The 14,366-nt window shown below is 39.5% G+C and overlaps 1 protein-coding gene across 1 annotated transcript in view; it reads left to right on the forward strand.

The window, feature by feature from the left end:
• Positions 1-10,317, forward strand: part of C9orf72 (C9orf72-SMCR8 complex subunit) — a 29,979-nt gene extending 19,662 nt beyond the window's left edge. The window contains exons 8-11 of the mRNA XM_034504155.2: positions 3,152-3,387; positions 7,360-7,417; positions 8,298-8,407; positions 8,525-10,317. Of these exons, the coding sequence (XP_034360046.1) occupies positions 3,152-3,387; positions 7,360-7,417; positions 8,298-8,407; positions 8,525-8,711 (591 nt within the window). The 3' untranslated portion in view covers positions 8,712-10,317. The remainder of the gene's footprint in view (positions 1-3,151; positions 3,388-7,359; positions 7,418-8,297; positions 8,408-8,524) is intronic.
• The last annotated feature ends 4,049 nt before the right edge of the window (positions 10,318-14,366 follow it).

Raw genomic sequence — 14,366 nt, forward strand, 5'->3', positions numbered from 1 at the left:
TGGCATGTCTTTTCCCAGCTCAAATGATCTGGATTAAAAGAGTGTCTTCCTACTTCAAAGGTCTGGATTAGAAGTGGATCTTCCTACTTCAGATTAAGTAAAACTACCTCACAGATGTGCCCCCTATTTTTGGATTTTGGTTCCAGATGTAGTCAAGTTGACAACCAAAAGTAATCATTATAAGTCTACCCAATATCAACTTGACACACAATCATATCTCCTTATGTCATAATTAATTTCCAAATGAAAACAATAGCCAGATCATAACAACACCTAAACATGATATAAGTATCTCACATACAATCAGAAATACATTATATATTTAACCAGGTCATAATTACACCTAACATGATATAACTATGCCTTGTACATTGGCAAACATTGTAAATTTACAATAAGTAGCAATGTCTTACTCTTTTAATCTCATACTTAAATATAACTGTTGATATTATCTTAATTGATGTTATATCATATGATAGAGAGATTGAAGAAAGAAGATATAAATGTCTGTATTCTTAAGAAAATATGACAGAAACTCTCATGTCAGTTATAATTTTCTTTTCTGCAACTAGTCATGTGGCCTTAGCTAGTATTTATAACTACCTTCCCCTGCTAAACATTTTGTATTTTCTTTACACTTAGCAAACACCTCAGCAGGTCTTGGCTCTTTTCCTGGAGGAGTGACTCATACCTTTATTCCTGATGGGTCTGTGCCCTTTGTCATCCTGCCTGAATTAGGTTGTTGTATCGCTGACTTTAATCACAGGACATGATAGCACCAAGAGGTACTCCAAAGGGTCTCCTGTACTCTAGACATAATCTTTCTTACCTCCATAGTGGAGAGGCAGTCCAATTCTCCTTGGTAATCTGGATCAGTTACCCCTCTTAACACTGTTACTCCTTTCTTATCTGGTTGCCATAAGGGCATCAGAAGTCCAAAGTTGCCAGAGGAAAATCTGATGAATGCAGTGTTGTTCTAGGCCAGCAGAATGTAAGGTCTCAGGAACAGGAAGCAAAAGTTTTCCACGGGTCACTACAGGGTGATAGCGAGTGGAATTATTCTCATTTCTACCCCCTTGATCCCTGAACCTACGGATCCTGGTATCAAAGAAACTGTCTCATGTATTGGACATTGATTCAAAGCATGCCTTCTGGAGAACCCTGTCCCAGCCCTTCACGCTGCTGCCTCTGTGACTCTGTCTTCCTGGTACTAAATTTTCCTGGTTAGGGTTTCTGTTGCTGTGAGGAGACGCCATGACCACCAAAGCAGAGAGAAAGGGGTTTATTCCACTTATGCTTCCACGTCACAGTTCTTCATCAAAGGAACTCACGCAGGGCAGCAACCTGGAGGCAGCCGGTGCAGAGGCCATGGAGGAAAGCTGCTTACTGGCTTGCTCAGCCTCTCTATAGAACTCAGAACCACCAGCCCAGGGGTGGCCCCACCCACAATGGGGTAGGTCCTCCCTCAGGAACCACAGTTAAGAAAATGCCCGGCTGTCTTACCTACAGCCCAGGCATATGGGAGGCATTTGTCTTTAAATCTGCCTCCTCTCTGATGACTCTAGCTTTTGTCAAGTTGAAATAAAACTAGACAGGCCTTAAACTCGCAATGATCCACCTGCCTTAATTTTCTGAATACTAAAATTACATTAATTTAAAAATTAAATATAGCATATAAATATAAAATTATTTTTCTAGTTTAATTCTGTATTGAATTTTTTTGTTGTAGGTGGTAAGTGCATGAAATATGTCTGATACTGAAAGGAGGTAAAATTGAATGTGGAGCCCCACAGCTTCTGTTCCACATGCTCATTCTAAAACACTGTAAAAATTAATGGATTTATATAGACATTGGATCTGGTTAATGTTGGTGTATTACATTTATCTATATTTGCAAGGTTTTTATAATGAAGTTTACAAAATTAAAAATATATTTAAAAAAATTGAATTCTTGGAAATAAAAATTTTGCTTTTGGTAATTGGAGATACAGTTCATTATTATGGTTGGTGTTTACTTAGAAAGTTAAAGGCCTGAGTTCAGTCTCCATTTCATGCCCAAAATAAAAATCAGCTATTGGGTTTCAAATCATGCGCTTGCCATGAGCTCAGAACTAAAGAAAACACATTTCTAACTTTGATTTTGCAAATCTTAATTTTACCAATTTTCCTTGAAGTTCACAGTACTTCCCAGCATCCCCTTGTTCAGTTAGACACTGTTACTTCTGAAAGCACGCCCTCTATACCAGACACAAGGGAAGTGCAAAACTGTGATTGAGTGAAATACTTGTGAGTTCTCCAAGCAAAGCTAGGTCGTGTTGGCACATTTGCTTTAGGTATTATATTGGGTTCTTATACCCCTGCATCCCTTCCCACCTGTACTCCACTCTAATCCCTTCCAACGCTGCAGTCCTAGGTAGGAGAGAAAGAAGGTCAGAGGAGGAAAGATGTGCACATCTCTTTAGACTGCTTCCTACTGCTTAGGAGTTTTGGGTCCTCAAGACAAGTCCAATCTCCCGTCGTCAGGATGTCTCCAACTTCTTCTCATCTCTTTGCTCACAAAGTTTATCACAAGTTGATAAACTACAACAATGGGACCCAGCAGTAGCATAGACAGCAGAGTTGTATAGCTTTCCAGAAAATACCTTGATATATAGTAATTATTCTAGCCTTTAAGAGCGAACGATTCAGGCAGCCTCTATATTCTACACTCGGCACAGTGCCTCATACACAGCAAGTGTTTGCTGCATGGTAAGTGGCTGCCCCGCCGCCTGGAAAGAGGTAAATGTTTTACCTGTTAACATACATACTTATTTAGATACAGAAAGGATATAAAACAGTGGAGAAAGGAAGGCAATCATAATTTTACAGACCAGCAAATAATCACGTTAATACTTGGCATAAGATTATGCCTACAGTTGGATTATACATGGCATGTTCTGACCCACTTTTTTAATGGTATACTGTATACTTTCACTGTAAACACAAACAGTAGTGGCTGGGTTTTTATATAGTAACCATGTCAGTGTTATTTCTGAGCAAGCCCTGTACCAGATTCACAGGAGTATGCATCTCTTATCATTATTATATTCTTTTTTTAAATTGCTTCTCTCATTTGGCATGTGGTCAGTAAGTTTTCTCTTCCTTCTGACAGGATGCAACTGGAAGTTTTGTACTACCGTTCCGGCAAGTTATGTATGCCCCGTACCCCACCACACACATTGATGTGGATGTCAACACTGTCAAGCAGATGCCACCGTGTCATGAACATATTTATAATCAACGCAGATACATGAGGTCAGAGCTGACAGCCTTCTGGAGGGCAACTTCAGAGGAGGACATGGCTCAGGACACCATCATCTACACAGATGAGAGCTTCACTCCTGATTTGTATGTGACACTTGGCCTTAGGTGTCATTTAAACAACATAAGACTTTTGTCACTTATGAGTAAAAACAGTGCAAGTTGTATTTAAAAGAAAAGAAATATGACAAGCACATACTCAGGCACTTTTTCTTTATTATTTTTTTAATTTTTTGAGATTTATTTATTTTATGTATATCAGTACACTGTCTTCAGACCAGAAGAGGGCATTGGATCCATTACAGATGGTTGCGAGCCACCATGTGGTTGCTGGGAATTGAACTCAGGACCTCTGGAAGAGCACTCAGTGCTCTTCACCACTGAGCTGTCTCTCCAGCCCTTATTTTTTTAATGTTAAATTTTTTATTACTGTTATTTTCAGACAGTCTCACTGGACCTGGTGACTCACTAGATAAGCAGCCTGGAACTCACTGTGTAGATCAGGCTAGCCCCAAACTCCCAGATATCCACTTGCCTCTGCCTTCCATGTGTAAGGATTAAAGGCATGTGCCTCCATACCTAGCCTAAATCTCCATTTCTTAAAATACTATCGCCTCTAAGCCAGGTTAAGATTTCCTCTTAAAATAAATACTTAACAATACTTAATATTATATAATACTTAACATTTAATAATAATATAATACTTAACATTTGTTGCAGTAAATCTTTTGCCCATAGGGAGTCCAGACTTGATACACAAGTCAATAAGTATCAAATGAATGCTGCATGCCTAGATTGGGCAGATTTACCATTAAACTACACTATTCCCCGGCTATGAGAGCTCTTAACAACTTGCGGTTTCCTAGGTCAAGGTCTTCTTCGTCTTCTCTCTCTCCACCAACTGCCCTCTAGCTTCGGCCAACTGCCAACTCCGCGCCGCCCTCCTTCTTCTCTTTTTTTCTTGGCTCTCCTCGTCTTCTCCTTTTCCTGCCTCTGGCTCCTCCCACTCCTCTTCTACTGCCCAATCACTGGCTGTAGCCTTTATTTAACAAATTTGATTGGACAGAAGGTTTACAAGATTCACTCCTCCTTCGCAGCCCCTCCCAGGAGTGGAGTTACCATGACAACAAGAGGCTAGGGCTATCCACCACATTTCCCCCTTTTTGTCCAATAATAAAAATTTTTTTTTTTTACATATTAATTGAACACTAGCTATTTTATCATGTTGTGTTTGTTAAAGTACAAGATAAACCTAACACCCAGTCCATCATTTTTGTTAACTAAATAGAACCTTTGCCATCTCTCTCAATTAAAAAACTTAGTTCTGAACCTGGCTTATGTCCTGTCTTCAAAATGAATAGCATCTGAAAATCATCTTCTCAAAGTAAATAGCCTGGGTTGGCTGTGAGATTATAAATCTTCAACCCCATCAGAAATCCAGGATGACTAGTTAATTAAAGATATGGGAAGCACAAAGTGTGGCTTCTAAAACTCAGCCAATTTAAATAGACCACTGAACATCTAGACAGTTCCTTATTTTAAAATGTTGGAGCATCTGGTCTTCAGCCTTCTGGCCCAGGAATCATCTGACAGACCTAGTAATGCAGAATTACTAAGGGCTGATTACTCTGTCTTGGCAGATATAATCAGTCGACTATTCTGCAAGTGTGTTTCTTTTTTTGCACACTATTTTGTCTGTAGATTAAAAGAGGCAATTCTTGCCTAGTGGCTGTCATACCACAACTGGTGTAACTCCAAAGATGCTCGATTTCTTCTTAGAATCCAAGACTGGGAAGCTGTCAGGATCAGATAGGTCTCCAATAAAATAAATGTTTATATCAGAATGTTTGTAATGTCAATTCTATGGATTTCTGACGTTTTTGAAAATCAACTATGTAAGGCAATCTGAATAGTTGTCTGTTAATTCCTTTCCACTAATTTTTTTTTTTTTTTAAAAAGGACTGGGTCTAAGCCTTGTATTTCTAAATAAGATATATAGGTACAATGCCTACATGAGAGTAATATATTAATATAAATTCCATATCAATGTAAGAGATTATAATTTTAACTAGTTACTTAGTGAAGTGCCAGTTATCAGTCAGAAAGTGCCAGCCCTACTGCCAGAAATTTAGTGTATAATGGTCATTGTATGTAAACTGAAGTAATTCTAAGTCTGTGTTTTTCATTATTTTCGTTGGTTTTTTTTTGTTTGTTTGTTTTTGTTTTTGTTTTGTTTTGTTTTTCGAGACAGGGTTTCTCTGTATAACCCTGGCTGTCCTGGAACTCACTCTGTAGACCAGGCTGGCCTCAAACTCAGAAATCCGCCTGCCTCTGCCTCCCAAGGGCTGGGATTAAAGGCGTGCACCACCAACCACCCAGCCATTATTTTCATAAATAGTTGAAATTTATGAAGAGAACAATTTTTCTTTACATTTTACATTTTGCTATTTATTTCTTAATGTGATCAGCAAAGTAAAAGACAAGAATTGTTCATTGATTAGGAGGAAATTATGATTTTTAATTATAAAACTTTAAGAAAGCATTTAAATGGTGTTCTAAAGTCTGAAGAAGAACAGTGAAACAGTATTACTGTGCTCCTGAATCAGTTAGGAGCTTGAAATGGTGCTAGTCCTTAGTATATACTGAAAATATATTAAGTGTGATCATCCAGGTTGGAGGGCTTTAGGCAGCAGTAAACCTGGAGCAAATGGGTGTAACCTGTGTGTCTGAAGAAGAAAGCAGAGCAGAAACAAGAGGCACATGGTACACCAGTCGCCACGGTAACCTGCTGGCCAGAGGCACGAGTAGGAACAGGATGCCCAGAGGTCCCAGTGTGTAGCTGCAGAGTTAAAGGAGCCCATTTTACACAGCTCTGCTGGGCTCTCATTATTGCCTAGAAAGGTTGAGAGGAATTGCTTCAGAAAGGGAATTGGTCAAATTGAAATCTTGGTCACTAGTTCACATACTGACAATCTCGGAAAACATAGACATTTTCTCACTGAGTCTGTGTGCCAGCATCTTCCTCATTACTAAGATACTTGAATGGATTTGCACCTTGTTAGTGTTTTTGTTTTGAATATGTTTGTTTGGATGATTTGACAGGAGCAATTGTTCAGCTCTTCTAACATGACAAAATCATGTAATGAATTTTAGAATTTTATTTCCGGTTCTAAGGAAATGCTTTGAATATAAAATTGTCAGAAATATTTTCAGCCACAAGATTATATCTTCTATTATTGTGGGCTCATGGTAGTATCAGTACGTTTTAAATACTATTCGCTTTTGAGTGTGGGAGGTTTGAGGTTTCAGATTCAGAGATTCACACACACTGGGCAATTACTTATTATTTCCACTGAGGAATCCCCAGTTAAGTTATTTTTCATCTAAACTTTTTTAAGGCAAAAGCAGTCTGATAATACATTAAAGTATGACATTTCTTTGGAGATGGTCTTTTCTTTTCCAGCTTTTTGTGATCCAGATTCTTATTCAGTAAAACAGGAATTGGGAAATGGTGGACTTACTAAGTCCTAACAAATCCACAAACCCTCAGTTGGCCATTTTCTCTGGGCTTTACACACCAGCCATAGCCGAGGTAGTGGTAACTTACAGTGCTAGATCATACTTACAGATGGTAAGTCTCTTGACCTGAGCCCAATTTGTAAGGTGAAGGTTCTAAAACACATTGATAGAAAGACACATGCCCTGCCTGGATAGCCTCAACTTACACTGGCTAGGAAAAAAAACACAAATAATGTACAGTGTACCCTTGAGTTATAATGGATCCATGTATATGTTTGTGTTTATTTTGTGTACTTGAGTATGTATATGTGTGTGTTTGTGTTTATATTGTGTACATTGAGTGTTTGTGTGTATTTGTGTTTATTTTGTGTGCACTGAATATTGAACCCAGGGCCTCATGCCAACTAAACATATATATCAAATAGACACATCTGTGTTCATAAACGTCTGTTTATAAAACTTCAACTTTTTGCCTAGAGCAAGAGGTTGTGGAAACTGACTCTGTAAAACCATTTAATATCTGGACATTTTTCTTCTTAGGAATATTTTCCAAGATGTCTTACACAGAGACACTCTAGTGAAAGCCTTCCTGGATCAGGTAAATATGATACCACCCATTGCCAGACAAAAAAACATTGCATGTTTTCTTTTAAAATATGTCCTACAGTACCTACAGAATACATCAAAGCACCAAAGAGTTAAAGTGCTAGAGGCCTTTCTAAAGTCTGTAAGTGAATTTCTCTTTGAATTATTAATGAGAAATAGCTTGTATATTAACAGTTAAAACCAGCATTTGCCATCCTAGTAGTTGCTTTAGGTACAACCCGATACCTTTAGGAATTTTTTGTTGATGAAGAGAGGTGTGCTTTCATTTGTGTTAATTGAATTGAAAATGTTCTTAAAACTTAGCTTATTTCTGCTTAAATTGTAATATCTTTATTGTCTCTCTCTTTTTTTTTTTAAATATCTGATGATATTTACACATTTGGAGATAGTGATGGGTTGTATGAGACTTGTTTCTCTATGTAACCAGAGCTTTGTCATAATATCACTCTGGGAATCAGGCCAAGATCCTGTGCCATGGACTAGACTGAGATAAGGAGAGCCTCGTGTTCACTAGGACTTGTAGATGTGGGTCTGTGTGAGGTGTGACAGTACAAAGTTAGAGGTCAGTCTGTAGTCATGTACCGCATGTTTCTGAAGCTGAAACAAAATTCCCTCCTCCTTTAGTCCACATAACTTAAAATCATTCACTTTGTTATTATTCATAGTAAAATAAGTAGATATTTTGGTGTAGAATGCAAAATCTAAGTGCATTAACAAAATAGGGAATCTCAAAAACTGACAGTGGGTTTCCAGACATTTGTCACCACTACGGTCCTGCCCTTTAGAAGCTGGAAGAAATGGCTGTAATGGATGATGTATGTCAAATCCTGTCAACAATGTCATGGAATCTATACTGTCTCGTATCCCTGCAGGTCTTCCATTTGAAGCCTGGCCTGTCTCTCAGGAGTACTTTCCTTGCACAGTTCCTCCTCATTCTCCACAGAAAAGCCTTGACACTAATCAAATACATAGAGGATGATACGTGAGTCCACCTCCCTTGGAGGAAAGCCTTTCTGCATTGACAGTTGCTGTCTGTTCCCTTTGAACATTGTCTGTATTATAATGTTTGGGTTTTCTGTCTCTTTTGTTTTATTTATAGGCAGAAGGGGAAAAAGCCCTTCAAGTCTCTTCGGAACCTGAAGATAGATCTTGATTTAACAGCAGAGGGCGATCTTAACATAATAATGGCTCTAGCTGAGAAAATCAAGCCAGGCCTACACTCTTTCATCTTTGGGAGACCTTTCTACACTAGTGTACAAGAACGTGATGTTCTAATGACTTTTTAAATGTGTGGTTTGCTGTGTATGTCTCATCACAGTCACACTTGCTGTTACAGTGTCTCAGCGGTGTGGACACATCCTTCCTCCAGGGTCCTGCTGTAGGACAGGTTACACTACACTTGTCAGTAGAGGTCTGTGCTGGATGTCAGGTGCATCGTTACAGTGAATGTCTTTTCTTAGAATAGACGTATTCTCTTAGGGACTTATGTTTACAATTATTCTAAGTACTATTGCTGTCTTTTAAAGATATGAATGATGGGATATACACTTGACCACAACTGCTGGTTGGTTTTTTTTTTTTTTTTTTTTTTTTTTTTTTAACTTATGATTCATGGTTTACATGTATCACACTGAAACCCTAGTTAGCTTTTATAGATAAAGTGTGAGTTGACTTCCTGTCCCTCTGTGTTCTGTGGTGTGTACAATCTGTGGTGTGTAGGATCACTTCTGCAACAACTAAAAATCAGAGCATTTCAAGTTTGCAGTCCCACAGAAAGGAACTTAGCCTGACTACAGATTAGTTCTTGAAAGAAGACACTGATAGAGGGGAGTTTTAGGTGAAATCAGTTGTTAGATCTTCCTTTATAGACTTAGTCCTTCAGATTCGGTCTGTATAGAAATGCCAAACAGTCACGCGTGGGCACTGAGTATCGTGAACACTGGCATGCTTTTTGTTGGTTTATTGTAGTTCTGTCAAAGAAAGTGGCATTTGTTTTTATAATTGTTGCCAACTTTTAAGGTTAATTTTCATTATTTTTGAGCCAAATTAAAATGTGCACCTCCTGTGCCTTGCCCAATCTTGGAAATATAATTTCTTGGCAGCGGTCAGATTTCAGGGCCAGTCACTTCTATCTGACTTCCCTTTGCACGGCTGCCTGTGCCTGGCTTAGATTAGAACCTTGTAAAACAAGTGAAGAGTACATTCGCTGATAAGATCTTCTTTGAAGAGCAAGAAAGCTTCTTGCCGCTTTCCTTTTGTTTCTGCCTGTACTCTTTGGTGTTTTCCATGTTGCCTGCATCATAAGAACAGCAGGAGAAATCTGACCCCAGTGCTATTTTCCTAGGTGCTATTATGGCAAACTCAAGTGGTCTGTTTCTGTCCCTGTAACATTTGGCTGTCCTGCTGGCTGTAAAGGACTGATTAGTAGGGTTCCCTGATACAGCGCTGTGGGGGTACACACACAAGTACGTGTTTTTATTTAAAACTGTGCACTTAGCATCAAAAGGGAGAATATATTTATTTTTTACAAAAGGGATAAAAATGGAGCCCTTTCCTCACCCACCAGATTGAGCAAGAAAAAAACATTCTATTCTGAAAGATCACAGTGGCTTTGACATTGCAAATCAGAACAACGCACACTGACCGTGATAGCTTATGAGCTCCAAGTCACTCCATCATGGTAAATGGGTAGACTCCACCTTCTAGTGTGCTACTCCATTGTTTTACACAGTAGAATCTTACTTAAGTGCTAATTGTCATCATTTGCTGGTTTACTGTGTTGTTATAGAGAATGTAAGTTGTACAGTGAATAAGTTATTGAAGCATGTGTAAACACTGTTATATATCTTTTCTCCTAGATGGGGAATTTTGAATAAAATACCTTTAAAATTTTGTGTGTCTTAGTTCATTATTTAGGAAAAATACTGCTGTGAAAGGGGGTGTTACTAGCTCCCTATTCCATGGACAGTCGTGTTGAATCTAAGCCATTGTTTTTAATGTTCTTTTTTCAAAGAAGATATTTCAAGTTTACAAATATGGCTAGAATCTTACATCTTAAAAAAAAAAAAAAAAAAAAAGTAATCAAACCTCCAAGTGTGTCAGTGCTTGCTTGGAATTCCAGTACTTGGGAGATAAGGACAGGATGAGAGCCACCAGGCTGGCCTCAGATACAGAGTTCAAGACCCGATGGGCTACATGAGCTACATGAGGCTACATGATCCTGTCTTTAAAAAATGAAAATAAGCTGGGCAGTGGTGGCGCACGCCTTTAACCCCAGCACTTGGGAGGCAGAGGCAGGCGGATTTCTGAGTTCGAGGCCAGCCTGGTCTACAGAGTGAGTGCCAGGATTACACAGAGAAACCCTGTCTCGAAAAACAAACAAACAAACAAAAAGGAATAAAAAAATAAAAATAAAGCTTTCTTCTTAACTTCCAGTATTGCATCTTGACTTTCTCCCTTCATATTTCACATAGAAAATAATTCTTAAATTCCCTTTTGAAAAATTTCTTGCTGAGGCCAGAGACAGTTCAGTTGGTAAAGGTGCTTGTTGCCAGACAAGGCAACCTGAGTTAAATCATAGCCCCACATGGTGAAAGGAAGAAACTCCCACAGCTCGTCCTCAGGCCTCTACACACAGACCATGACATGTGTACACTAAAACATAACATGCACACATATTTTTTAAGTTTCTATTACAGTGATATTAATATAATCTAAACTGATCTATTCTTCTCAAGTCATTGATACAGGTATCCAAAGTAAAATCTGAACAAAGCACTTTTAGGTGCTTCAATTTGGAAAGCAAGAAATGAGACTGACACTTTGACTCCAAGAGAACTCTCTTCATAGTAGCTGGGAGATTGGCTGCGGCTTGAAGATGCTCAGAGACAACATTGGGAATGCAGCTCAGGAGTGGACAGCATGCCCTGGCCTCAACTCCTACCACTGGAAAAGCATAGAGCTCTCAAATCAGGAAGCAAAACCGTACAAAACTACCGCAAGCTAAACAAAAATAGTGGCATTACACTAACTGATGTTGCAGTTGCACAAATTAGTCCCCCCCTCCCCCCAATCTGAGTATGGGTGGTTTGAAGGAATGAAGCATGTTACTGGCCTCAGTTACCAGCGCTTCCCACAGGGCTGTCTCAGGCTGCCACCACCATAGCTGGCATTAGATGTGAGACAGCTAAGGCTTGACTCATACCAATACCTGCTCACATTTGGTCCATGCCCGCTCTGCAGTCGAATCTAAGCACACAGCACTTAGCACACTTCCTTTCTATGGTGGGTACTCAGCACTGCTGAGTTGAAGGGCACTGAAAAACTCAAGTGTGTGTTCTTGAACTTTTCTGAGGCACTTTTTAAAACCACCTTTTATTATGATGAAAGCTTTTAATTTTTTTATTAACATGCACTAACTTCATATACACATTTAGTGGTTTTGTACGTGGAACATACTCTGGTCAGAACCAGTCTCCTTTGGTCCACCCTACTGTTTGCAGCTTTTATTCTACTTTCAGTAAGTCTGTAGATCCACATGTGAGAGGGATCACTCAGAGCCTTGTCTTTTTTTATCTGGAGTATCTCACTTAACATGATATTCTCCATTCCTATTTCCATCTATTTCATTGCAAACAGCAGGATTTCACTCTGGCCAAATAACACACTTGTCTGTATATCGTATTTTCCATATTCATCTTTGAATGGCACAAGACTGATACCTAGGGTAATATCTGTGTGGCCTTCTTAGCCTCTGAGAACAGACGCATGGTAAATATGACAGACAGTGATCTTTGGGGCATAATTTAACTTCCTTTGGTTATATGTCCAGAAACAGGGTTGATAATCTGGCAGATCCAGGGTGTGTGTGTGTGTGTGTGTGTGTGTGTGTGTACGTGCACGAATAGGGAACAAAACACCTGAGAAAAGTCACCTCACAGAAGGAAATACACATTTGGGTTCATGGGGTCCACAGTCACTTGGTCTGTTGTTTCTGAACCTGTGGTAAAACAGAACATCATGCTTGGGAATGGACAGAGAAACCAAGCTGTTTATTGAGGGAGTCCCTGCAAGCTCTACTGCTGACAAAGAAATGAACTCCACCAGGCAAGAAGGGAATGCAGTTCAGCATGAGTCTGACACCAGGCCAGTTTATTTTAGAGATATTTAAGTACAGTACAATTTTGGGAAAAAAAAAAAAGTTTTCTGGAAAAAACTATCTCAATACTATGTACATAATAAGCCTTAAGGCATGAGTACATCAGAAGTCTTTTGCAAAGTACATGTGACCTCCTCTATCATGAAGATGGATCTACAGCCCAGGATCCTGTGGTCTGTAATGGAGGTCAGCAGGTTGTAAAGTACATGTGATAGGATCAGTTCCACTGACTGAAAAACAAAGCTAAAGTCTTGTTGAGGAGAGTCTGGGATAAACACTCTGGGGAATTTCAGTGAAGCCCAGCCCTACAGGGAGCAAAGTCACCAGGTTTTTAACAACATCCACTCCCAGCCTTCAGTGCAGGAAACAGGTACACATTTCCTTCATTGAGGAGACAGTGCATGAATAACCTTTCTGGTTTCTCCAGTGTTTATCTATGAGCACTTATGCCTGCTACAGTTTATCTCATGGTAGCCAGTATGCAGAGAGAGAGAGGAAGGAGCCAAGGAGAAAATACACCTTCAACAACGTGCTCTCAGGGCCTGCTTCCGCCAGTCAGGTCCCACTGCTAAAACTTCCAAACTTGTCCTGGTTGGATTTTTGTCAGCTTGACACAAGCTAGACGTATCTGGGAAAAGGGACCTCAATTGAGAAAATGCCTCCATCAGATGGCCTGTAGGCCAGTCTGGGGCCATTTTCATGATCAGTGATTGATGTGCGAAGGACCAGCCCACTGTGGGTTGTGCCACCCTTGGGCAAATGATGCTGCACTTTATAAAGAAGCAGGCTGAAAAAGCCATGGGGAGTAAGACAGTAGCTCTGTGTGTATGTGTGTGTGTGTGTGTGTGTGTGTGTGTGTGTGTGTGTGTGTGTGTGTCTGTGTGTGTGTGTGTCTGTGTGTGTGGTTTTGGTATGTTAGTTTGTGGCTTCTGCTTCAGTTCCCACCATAAATTCCTACCTTCCTGTCCCTTGAGGGACTGTGACCGTGGATATGTAAGCCAAATAAACCTTTTCCTCCCCAAGTTGCTTTTGGTCAAGGTGTTTTATCATAGCAATAGAAACATAACTAAAACAAAACTGGGGACCAGGATCATGGTATGTTGCTGTGACAAACCTGACCATGTTGTTTGGGGGAATATTATGGAGCTTTGAGCTGGAAAAGCCATCGAGTGTTAAACATAATGAGCTATTGTGGGAACTTAGAAGATAACGCTGAGAGCCATGCATACAGTAAATGCTTTCAGAAGGATGTATAAACTCTACAGTGTTCATTTAAGTGATATTTTGAATTAAAAAAAAAAATCTATCTATGTTTGAAAAATAAGTCTTGGATGTGGGATTTTATCACAACAATAGAAATATTACTAATATGTGACTAACATATTCCCACATATTTGCATATACATGTACCCAAGTACCATATTCTAAGCCATAGAACAAGTCTCAATATATGTAAATGGATTCAATCTATAGAAACTATGACAGACACCATGACCAAAGCAAACTCTTATAAAGGACAACATTTAATTGAGGCTGGCTTACAGTTTCAGAGGTTCAGTCCATTATCATCATGGTGGGAAGCATGGCAGCATCCAGGCAGACATGGTGCTGAAGAAGGAGCTGAGAGTTCTACATCTTGATCCACAGGCAGCAGAAGGAGACCATGTCAACAGTGGGCATAGCTTGAGCATATATGAGACCTCAAAGCCCACCTCCACAATGACATACTTCTCCAACAAGGCCACACCTCCTAATAGTGCCACTCCCTATGTCCAAGCATTCA

Source organism: Arvicanthis niloticus, chromosome 5 (assembly GCF_011762505.2).
Source record: "Arvicanthis niloticus isolate mArvNil1 chromosome 5, mArvNil1.pat.X, whole genome shotgun sequence".
In the NCBI taxonomy this organism is placed as follows: domain Eukaryota; kingdom Metazoa; phylum Chordata; class Mammalia; order Rodentia; family Muridae; genus Arvicanthis; species Arvicanthis niloticus.